We start from the raw sequence: 15,759 nt of genomic DNA, 5'->3' as shown, positions 1-15,759 counted from the left end.
TGAAAAACTTACTCGTATTTAGTAATGTTGTAGGCCTGTAGTTTTTTGACAATATTTGGTTTATTGATCAACTTCCTCTCTACTTTAATATGAAATGCCTGCTTGTGGCATAGCTCAGTCTATGACTGAGTAGCAATATGTTTTCTGGGAACAGGGTCTTACCTGTTTAGTAAGAGAATGCTGTTTTTTATAGTGTATATCGCAATTATAAAAACATTACAACATGACAGAAGGCATGAAATTGCTTTTTGAAAGCATGAAGAAATAAAACTGGAGTCTTTTCTGCTTTTTTTAATAACAGTGATAAAATGATTAAAATGTCTCCAAATGAATAAACTTTTTGATAACAATTCCAACTTAACAAAGAGAGCAGACTGTACAGGATTGTCAATACAAAGATATTAATAATTACAATTTCGGTATTTTTCAAACAGCGCATACAAATATATGACTTAACAACATGACAACAAAGTATTCATTATATGCTACATAGCTTACATGGCAACTAGAGGAAAATGGCATCAATTGCTTATATTTTGGATCAAAATATGTATAGAAATGCCAGGTTTGATGAACATATTATACATTATATCTTGCTTAACAAAATAAATTAAATATACATGACTTCTGTTTAAAATCTATATAGAATTACTAAAGCTTTATATTTTGTGGTTAAATTTTACTCTAGTCCACACAGGCACTATTATGGTCCTTTCCTTCCTCAAGTCAGTAAAATGTGATTGTGAGGAACATTTTTCAAATTTTACTCAGAATTAGTTCATATCTGGAACTAGCTGATATTTAATCGGCAGTCAATTTGGCATTGATAAGTAGCATTTCATTCCAATATCAACACAACTGTAGGGTTTGCTCATTGGATGATATAATAAAATCACCATTCCTCACATTCAGTCTTCTGTACTCCTTCTTCATGGGAAGGCCTCCAATCATTGAAAGTGGAGGCATTTGGTGTCTAGCAATGGCATTCTGTTATTGTTTTTTTTTAATCGTGCCATTTGTGTGTATCTATAACCTGAAAGGGCATGGATACTCAGCAGTCAATGGCAAATAAATTAAGCAGTTCCTTATTGGCATTAATAGTGGTCAGGGATTTAGATATACACACACATCAAAAAAGCAAAACAAAAGAATAAAAAAATAAAGGGCCACCTGAGTATGAAGAAATAAAATAAGCCTTTATGTAAGATTTTATTCGGAAATTAAATATTGTCAACAGCACTAGGAAATCAAGGATATCAAGTGAGCCCGAGTAACTGTGTGCCAAAAATATAAGAAATACAAAACCTTCCTACTATGGACAAAAAAGCACTGCTACTCTGGCCCATACAAGCATTAGAACATTTACCCATCCACGATATGGTCACTGAATCTCTTTATATTGCAGAACGGCACAAGCCTTTTCTTTCTGGCATGATTAATGCCCTGTTATTTCAAGCTGTTGTCTCTCTTTTGTTTTTTTTTTATAAAGAAAGATCTTATTTCCATCAAGTGACAACCTCCCACACCCTGTTCTCTTCAGCACACGGAGTTACTAAATAAATTACGGTAAGTGCATTACGTACGGATAAATTTTAACGTGGTGCACACCAAGTTACTGCATCCTTATCACAGTATCATCACTGCATTCTTAGGGAATTACAGTATATACCCCAAATGACCCTTTAATATTTCTGATGTGTGTATATACTTACACTTTTAAAGTCAAACATTTCTGCATATATATTACGCACAAAAACACTTTTTTCCATCGGTAAACCTTGCTGACATTTTCTTGCTTTTGACATAAAACTTGCTTGTTAAGAGTTTCCTCTTGGCACATTCTTGTTGTGTTGCGATTGGCCCAGAGCCAAAGAAATGTTAATGCCAAAAAAGCCGATAGAGACTGAGCTACTCCTGTAGTGGGAAAAAAAAAGATCCTATCAAGGCAAAGCTAACAGAGTACGTTTGCTGATTTCATTCACTTGCTTTTATTTTTGTTTGCCCCCCTGATTAACCAAGACAATAACAAAACAAATTCCGTCTTGCTCCCCACCCCACCCCACCCCAACCCCAAGACCTGTCTTCCTTCATTGTTTCTCCCAACTCACTGAACAAAACGTATTCACGTTGTCTCTAATATATTTCTCATTATTTTTTAAATCCAGTTTGAGGCCCACTGGCGGCTGGCAGTGAACGGTTCTCTGGGCTGAGGTACCACACCGAAAAAATGTCAGGACGTGTGAGGGCGCATGCAGTCACACTCTGTTGCTGTGGTCGCTTCCCTTAGGAACTCCTTTCGCAGCTAACACTGATAGTGAATGTGCTGGTGCTGGTGTATCTTCCCATCCACGTGCGAGTGGGTGTGTGTGTGGATGTCCGTGTAGATCTTTGGATACATTTTCGGAGCCATGGCTGAAGCCAAGGCAGGTCCCCCTTGGGCTAGCAAATGCTGCTGCTGGGCTAAATACTCCTCGTAATTCCCGCAGTCTTTGTCTGGGACTTGAGGGACACAGGTCCTCTCCCTGGGGGGCTGGCGATGGGCGGCCTGGGCGCTGGCGGCCGTCGCCACCGGGGAGGAGCAGTGCTTTTTCGTCTGGCAGAGCCAAAGGAGGATCGTGCCAAAGATGAACACCGCGCCGGCCGGAATGCCGATGATGACCGGCCAGGGCAGACTGCTGGATGGGGGGGTTAGCACTGGCGTGCTGGGCGGCTTGGGGTCTGCGGAGAAGCAGCACATGGGAAGAAAGCAGAACGAAAAGTTAGGGTTAAAAAAAAAGAAAAATAATGGAAAGCAGACTGAAGAAAGCTCTAGCCCACTGTGTCATATTTCATTACAATGTCATGCCAAGGTCTGTAAAAGACAAATTTTATATCCTGTTGCATTAATCTCAAAAGCGTAATGTGACTGCAAAGTGTAACAGTTGCAGTCATGTATTGTTTGTCAGAAGGCAAAGCACAGTTTTTTTTTTTGCAGGCTAACATTTAATGCATACAAGACAGGCTTTTCAGAAGATATCTCTTGTCTTCACAGCTATTGCCCCCTTGAGATTAGCACGTAGATGTCAGGAAGCACTGTGCAGTTACACTGATCTGCTCATAATCAAATAAATGTGAACACCCCTGTTGAAGCACAAACATCAAACTGTAATCTATAATAATGTTTAAAGAATCAGAAATAGAAGCATATAAAGGAAAATGGTCAACTGCATAATAGACACAGTAATTTTAAATATTTTCAAAATATATAATTTTCAGGTAATATCTATGTTAATATCTATCATTATTATTCTTGCACTTTTGCTGCATCAGACGTCTCCCAACAAGTTTTTCTTTCTGAGTGGACACTATGAAATAAGCAAAACCATGAAATTCTCATACAGCAGTGCTTATGTGAGTGGACAGACCTCTCTTAACCTGACTGGTTTCAAACCATTGAATTGGTTGAATTAATGGAGGTCAATTCTGAAGTGACTGGGTCACTTTATATTTTATCAAGACGAATAAACAGAACTGTGTTTGCAATGCTGCTTAATAATCACGTGTTTCTGAAAATAACATACACAAGCCCACTCCAAACAAAGGCTTAACAGCTGTCTTGACAACACTACGTTCGTGTTTTCGCATGATTTTACTGTATGTGCACAAGGAAATGAGCATAATATTAAAAATTATCATCTTGCCAGAAATGCTAACATCTTCATTCTGCTGAAGTTTGCAAAATGTATATGCACACTTTCTGTATACTGTACAGTAAATGTGTACTTTTCTCTTCCTTCAGTGTCTTAGGAACATTCATTATGAAAACCACCGACTTCTTTTCAGTATTGCTTTCAGCACAAAGCTTAACGATCTGATTCTCCTGCTTCTTCAAACCATCGACTACACTTGCCTACATCCTTTTTTTATGTTGTTATATGCAGTGTACGTGATCCACAATGGAAAACTCAAAGTCATGTGCTGCTGGGCCCTTTTCCAGTTTTCACAACACTTTCACCTCTCTCTTTGGCCACGCAAGACTCACACAGAATCCACATTTAGGGTTAAATGATAGTTGATCATGCCAGACCACGAATGTTGCCAGGCTAGAAAGAGCAGGATTAGAGAGGGTGTTATACAGGTTTAACCTCCCACATTTAAGACTTAAGACAAGAGCTTAAAACAGGAGGGCTTCTTATTTTACAAAGGTGGGCTTTTCTTCACCACCCCACCTAGTCTATAGCCTCCAATCCTGTCCTCGATTGGACATTTTTCGGATGATGACAATCCCTCCCCAGTATGTGAATGGTCTTTTACCATAGCTGATGAGGGAACCATGGTATTAAAATACTAAAAAGCAGGGTGTGTTTAGGCTCAAGGGCCCACTGTCGCCCTCTTACAAGGGGCCTGAAAGGCAACAAGGTGCCCAAAGAAGCAGCATTGTACGCTGTACAGTGCAAATTCCTACTTCTCCACAGCTGCAAATATTTCTTTAAATTTCACACCCTTTTAATTTCAATTTGAGCATTAAAAGGAGAACACGAGAAGGCAAGAAAGGTTACAAAAGGGTTACCAGCCTGCCTTGGTAATTAGGGTTCGAGCTACTAAAACATGGCTGGGTAGTGTGTTCCACAATGCTTTGGGTTAAAAAAATCTAAAACGAGCTTTTTAGGTTTAAAGCCACAAATCTGCTTAAGCAAACGATGCAGTATGGCTGCAAACCGAAAGATGAAGAGACGAAGGGGTTCGTACCAGGCAGGACGGTCAGGAAGGCGCTGCGGAAGCTGTAGCCCATGGTGTTCGCTCCCAGGCAGATGTACATGCCAGCATCCTCCTCCTTGGCCCGTGTGATGAGCAACTTGTTGAGATAGGAGCCATCCGGTCGGGACCACACCTCCCCCGTGGGCAGCACCACAAACTTGTGCTCCCCGACGTCAATGGTGGAGTTGTACTTGTTCTCATTGCCGTATTCCACGCGCTTCAGCCACTGGATGACCGGTTTGACGTCGCTTCGCACCTTGCACTGGAAAGAGGTCGTTCCGCCGTAGTCTACTGTGGTGTTGACGGGATGAGTGCCCGTCAAGATAGGCTTGGATTTCGTCCGCTCTATTGCAGGAAAGAAAAGACTTTTTACAATCTACCTTAACGACGGAAGCCATGTTAACGTCTGTCATATCCAGTGACAAATTCAGGTCTGATCCACTCAATCAGACAAATTCAGGTCTGATCCACTCAATCAGAAGTCCGACCGAGAAGAGTGCATTATTCTGGTTAAGTACTTTCTCCCTAAGCACTACCTCTCTGTGAGAAATAATAAGGAAATTCCTTATTCGTTCACCCTGTATTACACATGAATATGCTGGACACAGGCAGTATTAATTAAGTAAAAGTGTCACTCCACCGTAATTTATGGAAAGTGGTAACTTGTTTACAAATGCACCCAACAGGAAGATTTTGCTAGATTGTTGGCATTACTGAAAACGAACATGTGCCTCCAATCCACCCCATATAAAAACACAGTCTAGGCATGCAGACATGAAACAAATCAATTACATAATAGACTGTATAGCATACATGGCATAAAGCATCCTTTGTTAGTTAAGCAATGATTTACCTTGGAAATAGTGAATCAACAGTTGCTTTTCATAAATGTTGCCATTTATGCCACATGTAGTTTAAAACAGTGCCCAGAAAATTTTACCTTGCCTGAAAAATTAACACATTATCATGCAAACTGTTGGAAAATGCTACCATGCTGAGAGACATTAAAAATAGATGAAATTCTACTGGTTCCAATACACATTTGCTGCAGTTTTAATGCCTCTCAGTATATATATAGAGCTATCTGAAACTGGGTAACAGTTCTTGTGGTATGGAGAAAATCCAGTTTTGGTTTCTCTACATTTCAGAGAATTAAAGTTGATCCCCTACAAAGCAGAAGTTGTAATCTGGAAACCACTGTTTAATTCCAACAAGATTAGAAATCCTTCTGTTAAATCACCACAGGATCAGAACATCACTGTCAAGATCAAATTTAGGTGGAGTCTCATATGATGGATCCTTCTCTTATCCTGAAACACTTGTAATAGGCAAATTCGGATGCAGAGAGCTACGAGAGATGACATCTCATTTTCTGAAACAGAAACTATTTTGTTCCCAGCCACGTATGTTTTTGATAGAGGAGAAAATGCCACATCTGACACGAGGATGATGTTTGATTCATTTCCACCCTCTCTGCTTCTGGTTTTAGTATAAACATATGTTTTTCAGAGTCCACACACAGCTGTAGTCTAATAGAGACCAGATGTCCAGCAGGTTGGAGCACTTTTCACAATGAAACCCCTAACCCCACCTCCCCAGTATGGTTCTTATATAAAGTTTTAAATCACCTCGCTCATCTTTCTCCATTACATACAGAATTGCCAATTTTCTTAAGACTTTATCTAAAACTGAAGCTCGGGAACTGTGACAAGGATTTGAATGCAAACTCAGATGTTATCAGTCTGGTGTCGTATTAGAAAAAGCACACATATGTGTCATTTTCTTCAAAAGCTGACTGTCTCCTCAGGAATGCACTACAGCAGATCACGTTGCCGACGTATATATAAGCATTTTAAACACTGTGACCAATTTCATAATTCATTCAAATTCAATTCAAAATATTTAATTCATCCAAAGATTCCTTCTTTGTTACTATTTGCATAATACCATTTTAGGCCACCATGATACAAGATATGGGACTATTGTTTCTCTGTGGCTGGTCATGCCAAGAGGTTTTCAAATTTATTCTGCCCTGTTGCTTGAACTGCACATTAGAAAGCAGATGTCCTTGGCGACAAAAGTCATAATTTGCTGAGGAGGAGCCAAGGGAAATGAGCAAGGAGGTTTAAAGCAGGCACAAGAGCAGCTGCACTGGAAATAGCCATTGCTTCTCAATAACTTAATGCACCGTTAATTATCTGACACAAAAACTGAATTTTGAAACTCCTTGGTGGCAAAATCCAACCATGTTTCAGCACTTACGGATAACTTCCACCTTGTAGGTGGCGTTGATTTCTCCGGCCCGGTTGAAGACACGGCAGGTGTATTTCCCGCTGTGCTCGGGGGCGAGGTTCTTGAGGCTCAGAGTCCACTTTTTCTTGCGTCCTTCCCCCACCTCCTGGGGGGTCAGTGGCTTGCTGTCCTTCAGCCAGGCGATGTCAGGTCGGGGGTTCCCACTTGCGGCGCACTTCAGCCGAACAGAGCTGCCCACCGGACGGGCGATCACCCTCTTCCGCATCTTGGCTGGCTGAGTGAACCTGGGCCTCACTGCAAGGACAAGAGGGGAGCTTCGTACCAACACTCACAGTGACACTGACAGTGCAATACATTTCTGAGACACGTTTTCTAAACAAATACAACCACCTAATGACATTTTCCGCCTTAATCACTGCCCTGATAGAAATTGACACTCTCTGCGATGTACCACAGTCAGTCTCTGACAACTTGCCCATGTATTCCAGTGAGCCATGCTGAATGCCATGGTAACAGTTAAGTGATTTCAAGTTCACAATAAAAAACAAATTCTCAGTTGAATACAGTCATCACTTCTGAACCTTGCTACTGTACTAGCATCTTATCGACTTCTGTTATCATGCCTTCCTTTACTCTTGGGCAACTACTTGATCTGCACTTTTATTCAGCTTCTGAACACTGGTCACTGGAAGAATGCTGTTATACAGTTTCATGGTGACATTTTAACCACACTTTATATCACATAAGTTCTCTATCTCATAACAAGCAAGAATATATTTTCTATAACATGGTGATCAAAATCACACACATTGTTTGAAATGAAGCATTATATACAGTAATTTTAACATAATGCCGCTTGATGTAAATTCTAAACTTATAACTATATACGCTAGCATTGTTTGCCTCACATTGTCTAGAAGAGGTAAAAGATTTATCAACATAAACATCAAAATCTTTTTCACAACTTTTAATTTATCTTCTAAAATAATGCATTTATTTATTTTACAGTGCACGTCCAACTAATCTCGGGTTACTTGTGGTAATTTACTACTCGTGCATGTGCAGAAAAAGAAAAGACTTTACTCTTCAGATGTTTGGAGGTGATACCAATAAAATTGTGTACAATGCATGGAAATATATTTTTAAATGTAAATAACAGTATACGCCTGGAAGACCTGGGAAATGTAAATAAATTTGATTCCTTTACATTAAAATGAAAATGACATAAATCTATAAATCCTGAAATTGTATAAATGTAATTATATAACACACATTTCAAAACCCAGGCTAACGTCAGACCTAACATTACTTTTAACCAAGTCGGTCCAAGTATCACGTGTTGTAGCTCAAGACGAAATGTGTTCAGGACTACCAGAGCTTAAAGGGCATCCAAACAGTCGAATATTTTACTCAGAATATCACATTTCTTTTTGAGACCAAGCCTCTGACATTTAGAATTTGGCTCACAGAATACTGTATCTAAGCTGACGCTGGCCTCTTCAGGTCAGATGCAATATAAAGACATTTCTAATCAGTGTCATATGGGATCCACTGGGCCATCATAGCCTGGTGTAACCAGCAGGATCAAGGCCTTTCTAGCCCCAGAATAAGGTATGAACATTCCCAGTCTCCTTTTCTTTGCTTCTGCATATTGTTAGTCACAACCCACAAACATCAAAGTCCAGCATTCTTCTGCCTTACCCCATTGTTTTCCTGACAGGTCCTCATTTGTATACTGTGTGCCACCCCCTTCTGGTAGCACCGGACCATCCTTTCCTGCGCTTGAGTCATCTGCAGAGATCCGGAAGAGCTCATTAGTTCAATCAGAACAGGCACGTCATTGTCAGATCTTGGGGAGTCTGAAATCTGGAACTAATTCCTTATGAGGGTTTTTTATAGCATTTAGCAGCAGAGCATAGATTTATTATATTTAGAAGAGAAATGGACTGTTAAGAATGTAGAAAAAGACAACACACAAAGTTCAAAACCTTATGCTAAACACCACGTGACAGTGAATTTGCTCAAATAGACTTGTAATTCTTTCATTATCAGTTCTTGATCTGGAACGGGACTAAAACCATGATATATTAGTTTAAACCAATGTAATGCCTACAAAGCCAAACAAAGGGTCTTCCTTTAGCCTGTGAATGCCAGAACACATACAGTCTTGTACAGAAAATGTATAACAGGCAGTGTTATGGTTTCCAGTTCTGTTCCAAATCAGGATCTGATACAGCAAGAATTACAAGCCAATTTCGTGCCAAATACACCAACTTCTGTACATGCTTTTTTTATGAAAGTTATCAAGATGTACTGCATTCTCAGAGGATTCAACAAAAGGAATACTGAACAAAAAATGTTATTATGATTATCTAATGATTACTCTGCATACATCATGAAAAACTGTCTGGTGATCACTGATAACACTTTTTGCCTCATAATTATTTTCATTTCATGAGAAAATACAAACCAACCACAAGTTCACAAAAAGTGAGCAATTGCTAAGACATAGTGGCCACTGAAGAATTTATCACAATATCCTGCAGACTGCACATCACATTGTTCCTGCTGATGTTTTGGAGGTTTCAGCAGTACCTTTTGCTATTTTTGGCATTGGTAATAAAAAAAATAAACGTGCCTGTGAACTTTAAGGTTTCAAGATTAAAGACATTGTAAAACAGGAACAATAATAAATATAAAATCTCAAAGACCAGATCCTGAAAAATATAAAGTAATTATGTAATTTTACAGACTAAATTACTACAAAAATTACCTAGACCTATCAAAAAACAGTTTGGTAAACCACGAGAATCAATTTTTTTTACCGATGCTACTTTGAAGAATTTTTTATTTGAAATAACAAATAAGAGATGGTTGTAGTTCTTACCAAACATCTTAACAAATTTCCTGTTATCAAAATACAACCTTTTTTTACAAATATCAGAAATCTTCTTCTCAGTCTTTGAATGTCAGGTAAAGTGGTTACTAATTATTGTTTAGAACTCAGTTTGAAGATTAATCTTTTTACTTGAACAGAGCAATCACAGAATGTATATTAAACCCCAATCAGGGGAATAAAACATAGCATTTGTGATTGGCTCATTTGTTCCATAAAATGCCACAGAATCACAATTTCATTTTTAATAGGTAAAAAGAAAAAGGTACACAAAAAAACAAAACTCCTATGATGCTGACAGATTCTATATATTTGTGGTCTCCCTAGCAGCAATATAAAAAAAAGAATGTAGGAGTCAAAAAAGATTAGTCACATCTTGGGGTTGGCTTGTTCTTAAAAAGCTGTGAACATGTTCATATATTAACATCACAAAGGTGTCTGAAACAAATTAACATTTGGTGCCAAATGGCACATAAAAAGCTCCTGCTTACAGAGTAGAAACTCTATGCTGTTTTCCTCAAGTTACACTAAGTTAGCTCTGCTCACACATACACTGAATGACTGGCATTTTCAGAGCCACCTGATTCCTAGCCAGGCCTTTGAAGCCGTCCGAAGTGCTTGCAATCTTTTTGATCTCCACTATACGCAGCTTTGCATTTTATCCAGCTTGAACCTGGTCAGTTATTGACGGAGAATGGGCGGCTTACCAGAAGCTATCAAGCACCAAGCAGTAGAGGAAAGGAGACCACTGTGCTGGTTCTTTCATTATTTAAAAAAAAAAGAGACTCACAATAGCCGTTCCATAAAACACTGCCTTCTCTTCCACTGGTTCATTTCTTTCTCCTTCCTCTTTATTCATCTTCCTATTTGCTCTGGTCTATGTGATACTCATTCATTCATTCTTTTTTTCTTTTCATGCATTATTCACCTTCCAACCGCTCACAAACACTGAAAATATTACTACTCTGGGTGTAGTAAGAACAAAATAAACCACCAGATGTAGGTAGTTAGGTTTGTTAAACAAAACATACTCCAGGCTGCAGCTTTTATCAGAGCAGTCTTTTTTTAAAGAGGAATAAGACCCAGTACCAAGCCAGTTTTCACACATTTCATAAAACTCCCGTGAAATAAAGCAGCTAAGCCACTCTTTCAGTTATATGACTATGAATTTCAAAGAACCTCTCCATTACAACACTGTTTGTGTAACCTTTCCATATATATTTTCTTTTAAGCCTACTGTTTATAGCACGGATGGCTGTAAAAGTATGGCTGTTTCCTTAAGAAATATGATTCGTACAGCACGGTGGCCCCTTTCATTTTTTCCATTAAGGAGTTTTCAAAGGTATGCTCTCAATTTATCATCAGCGCTCAAGAGAATGAGGGCCTATGGTTTTTCATTTTTTCAGACCCCTCGCCACAGAGAGACGTAAGACATAAATTAACTCGGATCCCATCAGTTTCTCTTTCAAATTTATTCTTTTTTTTGTGTTTTAGATACTCCATTACACTGCTGGCAAAACAAATTATTAATAATTCTTTGATGTATACTTTCAAATCTTAAAAATGCTGTTGCAGTATGGGTTTAAACTGAGAAGTTGGGATGTTCTTCTTAAAAATAATGTTATCTTACAACTGAAAATTTTTCCACTGTAGCACGTATGATGTTACTGTAACTGCAGCTGTTCCCCCATTTATGAATAAAAAGCATTTTGATACACAATAGCACAGAGACCATGAGATATGGAAACCCTTACCGCCTTTGTTCTGTGACACTATCCAGTCATGTCACGGCAAGTTACAACAGCTGTAGAAGTATGAGCCATACTTACCAAAGGGACATTATTACATTAGTAACTATAACAGCATGGAGGAATGGTTTCTAGAGAAGGCATGACAGATTAATCGCCTCTGCAACATACTTACAGTCAGTGTCATAAATATAGCATCTTTTTTCAGTTGGTCAATTGAATTTTGAGATAACTAACTTGATTTTACAATTTACAAAAATATAAATCCACGTTTATCTTAGTATTTCAGTTCTCAGACCTGCTTTCCTTGACAGAATGCAGCAAAATAAGAACAAGATTCTTTTGCTGTTTTATGCTTCAGGGACTTGTCTACAGAATTGCTCAAAAGACATCACCATTGGAAAAAAATCAGAGTGCACGGTGCATCATGCATCAATCCGTTTTCTCATTAAGAATGCAAAGATTTCATTTGACTTTTTTGTTTTCTTTGATTTTCAGGAAACTTTACAGAGTGCACACAGAGATGATGACCAGGTAGTACGTGGAGCAAAAAGAACATAGAATTAAACAGATGTCTGTATATTAGACATAAATACACAATTATCTTGGACAAATACATGTGATGGGAACAATTAAAAAGAATACATGCTGCAACCAGGAACCTTGTTCCTCTAGTAGATAAGCAAACATTGTCATCTTGGTATCCTGAGCTGGTATGACTGTTGAACTTATTTAGGCACTGCTTACTCACTTTAAGTATATTTTTTACTTTCTCCAACAGCCCTCCAGGTCTGCCACCACAAAAACATTTTCTGCATACTAGCGAGCTCTATGAGTGACATTAAAAGATTCTGCTCTGAAGGACAGGGAGAAGATTCTATTACAAGTCAAAAGGCATGTTTGATGATAAAGTGAACACACTCCTTCTTTCATTCCCTTTATACCATTTTTATATCCCCACACCTCCGAAAATCCACTCAGAGTGGTTTATTTTTAATAGTGTTTTTGGTATCTTACATGCCAATTAAATAAGATGTACTCATGGACTATTATTTACATAACTGCACGTTCAATGTAAAAAAAAACAAAAGAAATTTGATTTAGTCCAAGTCAGTGTAATACAGAATTCATTGACTTGTATTTTCTGTATGGTATCAGACAAATGGAGAAAATAAGGCAAAACAGAGAAGGACGACATAACAGAGTTAAAAGATGTCATTTGTGTTCCACACCATGCGAACCATTACCTTGATTCATGGCTCAGTCTCGCTATGGTGTGTCACAAACTGAGCTTTTCTTTCTAGAAAGAACTGTCGAAGCCTTGACTTTCTGGGAGTTCTGGAATCTGATCCTTATCTCACTGCTGCTTTGGAATCTTTTCACCACTGTGGCTCCCAGGTCCTTTATCAAAGGAAACGAGCTAAACAGTGAAAACTGAGGGACTGCCAATGCTGCAGATATAAGCAAATATATTTACCGCTTGTTTGCATAAGTAATAGAACTCTGCTCAGACTCCATCAATTAACACCTTCCCAAACTGAATGAGAAAATAAAACAATACAGGTCTCTCCATCTCTGCAGTGAAGAGCGTGCTTTCAGTTGGTGTAATAAAAAGCACCAGTGCCTGCTTTGGCGTGGCACAGCCAGCTTTGCGATCTTTGAAGTCTGCAAGGCCTTGAAAAGCCTGTTTTAGATGATCCAGCTTTGCATAAATAAACACGGTGACCTTTGACCCTTAAGCCTCAGACCCATGAGCACTTCAAAGCCCAAGAGGGATGATGTGATCAGCATGCATCATTAGGGCAGCTCCTGATCCGTGCTTCGCTGGAGCATTAAGTGTATGGAAACCCAGCAGATGGACACTGGAGGAGACTGGAAGGGCACCATGATAAGCAGAGTAATGTTATTTAGCAAGGCCAAAGCAAGTGCAACAGAATCATCCTGCAGTGGAATGCAAAGTACCACTCAACGACACAAGGGAGAAATCAGCACATCTGTAAAGAAAATTACAGAAAAAAAATGATCTGGCTGTTTCCATATTGAAGGTTTAAATGTGTGAAGATTTTATATATATTTTAAGTTACAGATGTAATCCCACTGGGCCCGAAGATCTTCAGATATTGTAATAAATGACATTTTACACAGTAGGATGTTTAGATTTACATTGTGGTCTTTTACTACTCTGAGAACATTATTGCTATATTAAATGTGTTTATTACATTTTATTATTTTCCTTTTTTCTGCTGTAATATGTTAAGAAAATGAAGCTAAAAATAAAGCAAGACCACTCAGAAAACCCCACACATTAGCACACCTTAGGTGTGCTACTGTGGGTTAATGCTGTAAGAACAAGAAAGATTGACAAGGAATGGAGATCATTTCCTTAATATCTGCCTTACTAAACTTGCAGCACTTCAGGACTTCAGTTTATCATCCCGTTCCATCTCAAGCATGCAGCAAGTCCCTTAACAAAATTGAAAGAGGTTATTGCTGGCATAAAGCTGAATAAAGCATATAGTGTTTGTGTGTGGTTGTGCTCAGAAAAAAAGAGAATGAGAGACGCAGACATTTGTGGTGGAGATGTTTCGGCTGTAACCACAACAAGAAACCACAGCGAGATTACTGGCCCCATTCATTGCTCTGTGCCAGCTGTCCTGCCAGGCGTATTAAACATTCCCGCTAAAATGACCAAGCTCCCCCTCAGTCCAGGAGCAGGCCTTTCTCCTACACCCTGAACACCTCTGTTTAACAGGGAGCTCTTCATTTCACTTGAAAAAAAGAAGACAGGACTCCTTTCACCTCCGACCACATTTTATAAAGAAGCAAGTGCCATAAACAGAAGACAAAAGGTTTACAATAAAACAAAGGTCATCCTCAAAAACAATTATTGAAAACCAACAGGCTAGGAAACATTTCAGAAAACCCATCCATACCAGCAACATCAGCAATACACTTCTTTTTACAAACGTAATGGTTTAATGCAGCAAACAACACCCACAATTTTTAATTCAGTTCTCGTTCTGCTTCCAGCAACCTGCAATGAAATCTAATATTACAACCGTAGCACATTTGCTGCCCTGTTACAGATAAAGGCCATGCGTGCATCCATCTGGGTGCTGGCTCATGTTCGCATTCTTAAGAGCATGAAAAGAAATCTCACACTCCAAACTGTCCAGCAGCATGGAATGCCATCAACTACAGAGAAATCACTGCTGCAAATTAGGCTGACATTTGCCGACTGGGAAAAAATAAACCCGTGAGGAGAGATTTTTGTCTTCTTGTGCATGTGTCCTTCAGTTTTAAAAAGACTACCATCATATTAATTCATGGCTGCTACTATAAAGTACCGATCGTCTCTGGTTTGTTTTAGGACTGCATGCCACTCAATGAACTAGGAGTTCTGACTCTTTTAAAAGACTTCCTTAGAAATTATGGGAGGCAATTAGCAATCCTGTAATCCTTGAAAATGTATCCAATGTTTATGGATATTGTTGCATACAATTTTGTCAACTGTGCTACGTTTCTTTTTCTTGTAACAATCCGTAAAAGGGTTAAAGGGTTTTATTTATACACAGATATGTACGGTGTATGTATCCTCTCAAAATCAGGGAAAAAAATAAACTGAATTTCAGTTTATTTTTCAGTTCAGTTTCTTCTCCAATTAATTCACCCATGCATGTAAACTGTGCACATAAACTTCATCAGAAAGTGAAAATACTCTAACAACGATGGCATATAAAAAGGAGAGCCTTCTTTAAGACCAAGAAGAATCACTTTGCCTCCAAATGTTTTACATAACCTATTAATTAAGCAAGATCCCTTTACTTAGTGCTTCCTTCTTAAAGATGAATGTGAAACACCAGTAAAACTGTCAGCCAGCTTTATTAAGAGTAAAAAAACTATCTAAAGATCCCTGGATTTTTTAAGTGTTAACGGTATTAAAGATTTCCAGTTTTATAACTACAAAGTGAAACTGTGAAATGGGGTTTATAAACACTTTTATGCTTACTTCTCTACAGACTGGCCATAATTTTAATTCCTGGCATCCCTGGGATAACACTCCTAATGATGGCCACCTGTAAAGCTTTCAGTGCTCTGTTGTACCTCAACTGTCTTTTTCTTCTA

At 38.6% G+C, this 15,759-nt stretch overlaps 1 protein-coding gene across 1 annotated transcript in view; it reads right to left on the bottom strand.

Moving 5' to 3' along the window:
- Positions 1 to 276: 276 nt before the first annotated feature.
- fgfrl1a (fibroblast growth factor receptor like 1a) overlaps positions 277 to 15,759 on the bottom strand; it is a 115,550-nt gene continuing 100,067 nt past the window's right edge. Inside the window, exons 4-7 of the mRNA XM_088918666.1 lie at positions 8,692 to 8,781; positions 7,000 to 7,284; positions 4,729 to 5,082; positions 277 to 2,718 (exon numbers count right to left, since the gene is read on the bottom strand). Coding sequence (XP_088774792.1) covers positions 2,303 to 2,718; positions 4,729 to 5,082; positions 7,000 to 7,284; positions 8,692 to 8,781 — 1,145 coding nt within the window. The 3' untranslated portion in view covers positions 277 to 2,302. The remainder of the gene's footprint in view (positions 2,719 to 4,728; positions 5,083 to 6,999; positions 7,285 to 8,691; positions 8,782 to 15,759) is intronic.

This window comes from Atractosteus spatula, chromosome 1 (assembly GCF_055471065.1).
Source record: "Atractosteus spatula isolate fAtrSpa1 chromosome 1, fAtrSpa1.hap1, whole genome shotgun sequence".
Taxonomy (NCBI): domain Eukaryota; kingdom Metazoa; phylum Chordata; class Actinopteri; order Semionotiformes; family Lepisosteidae; genus Atractosteus; species Atractosteus spatula.
The sequence above is the reverse complement of the archived record's forward strand: the minus strand, read 5'-3'. Positions and strand labels throughout refer to the sequence as shown.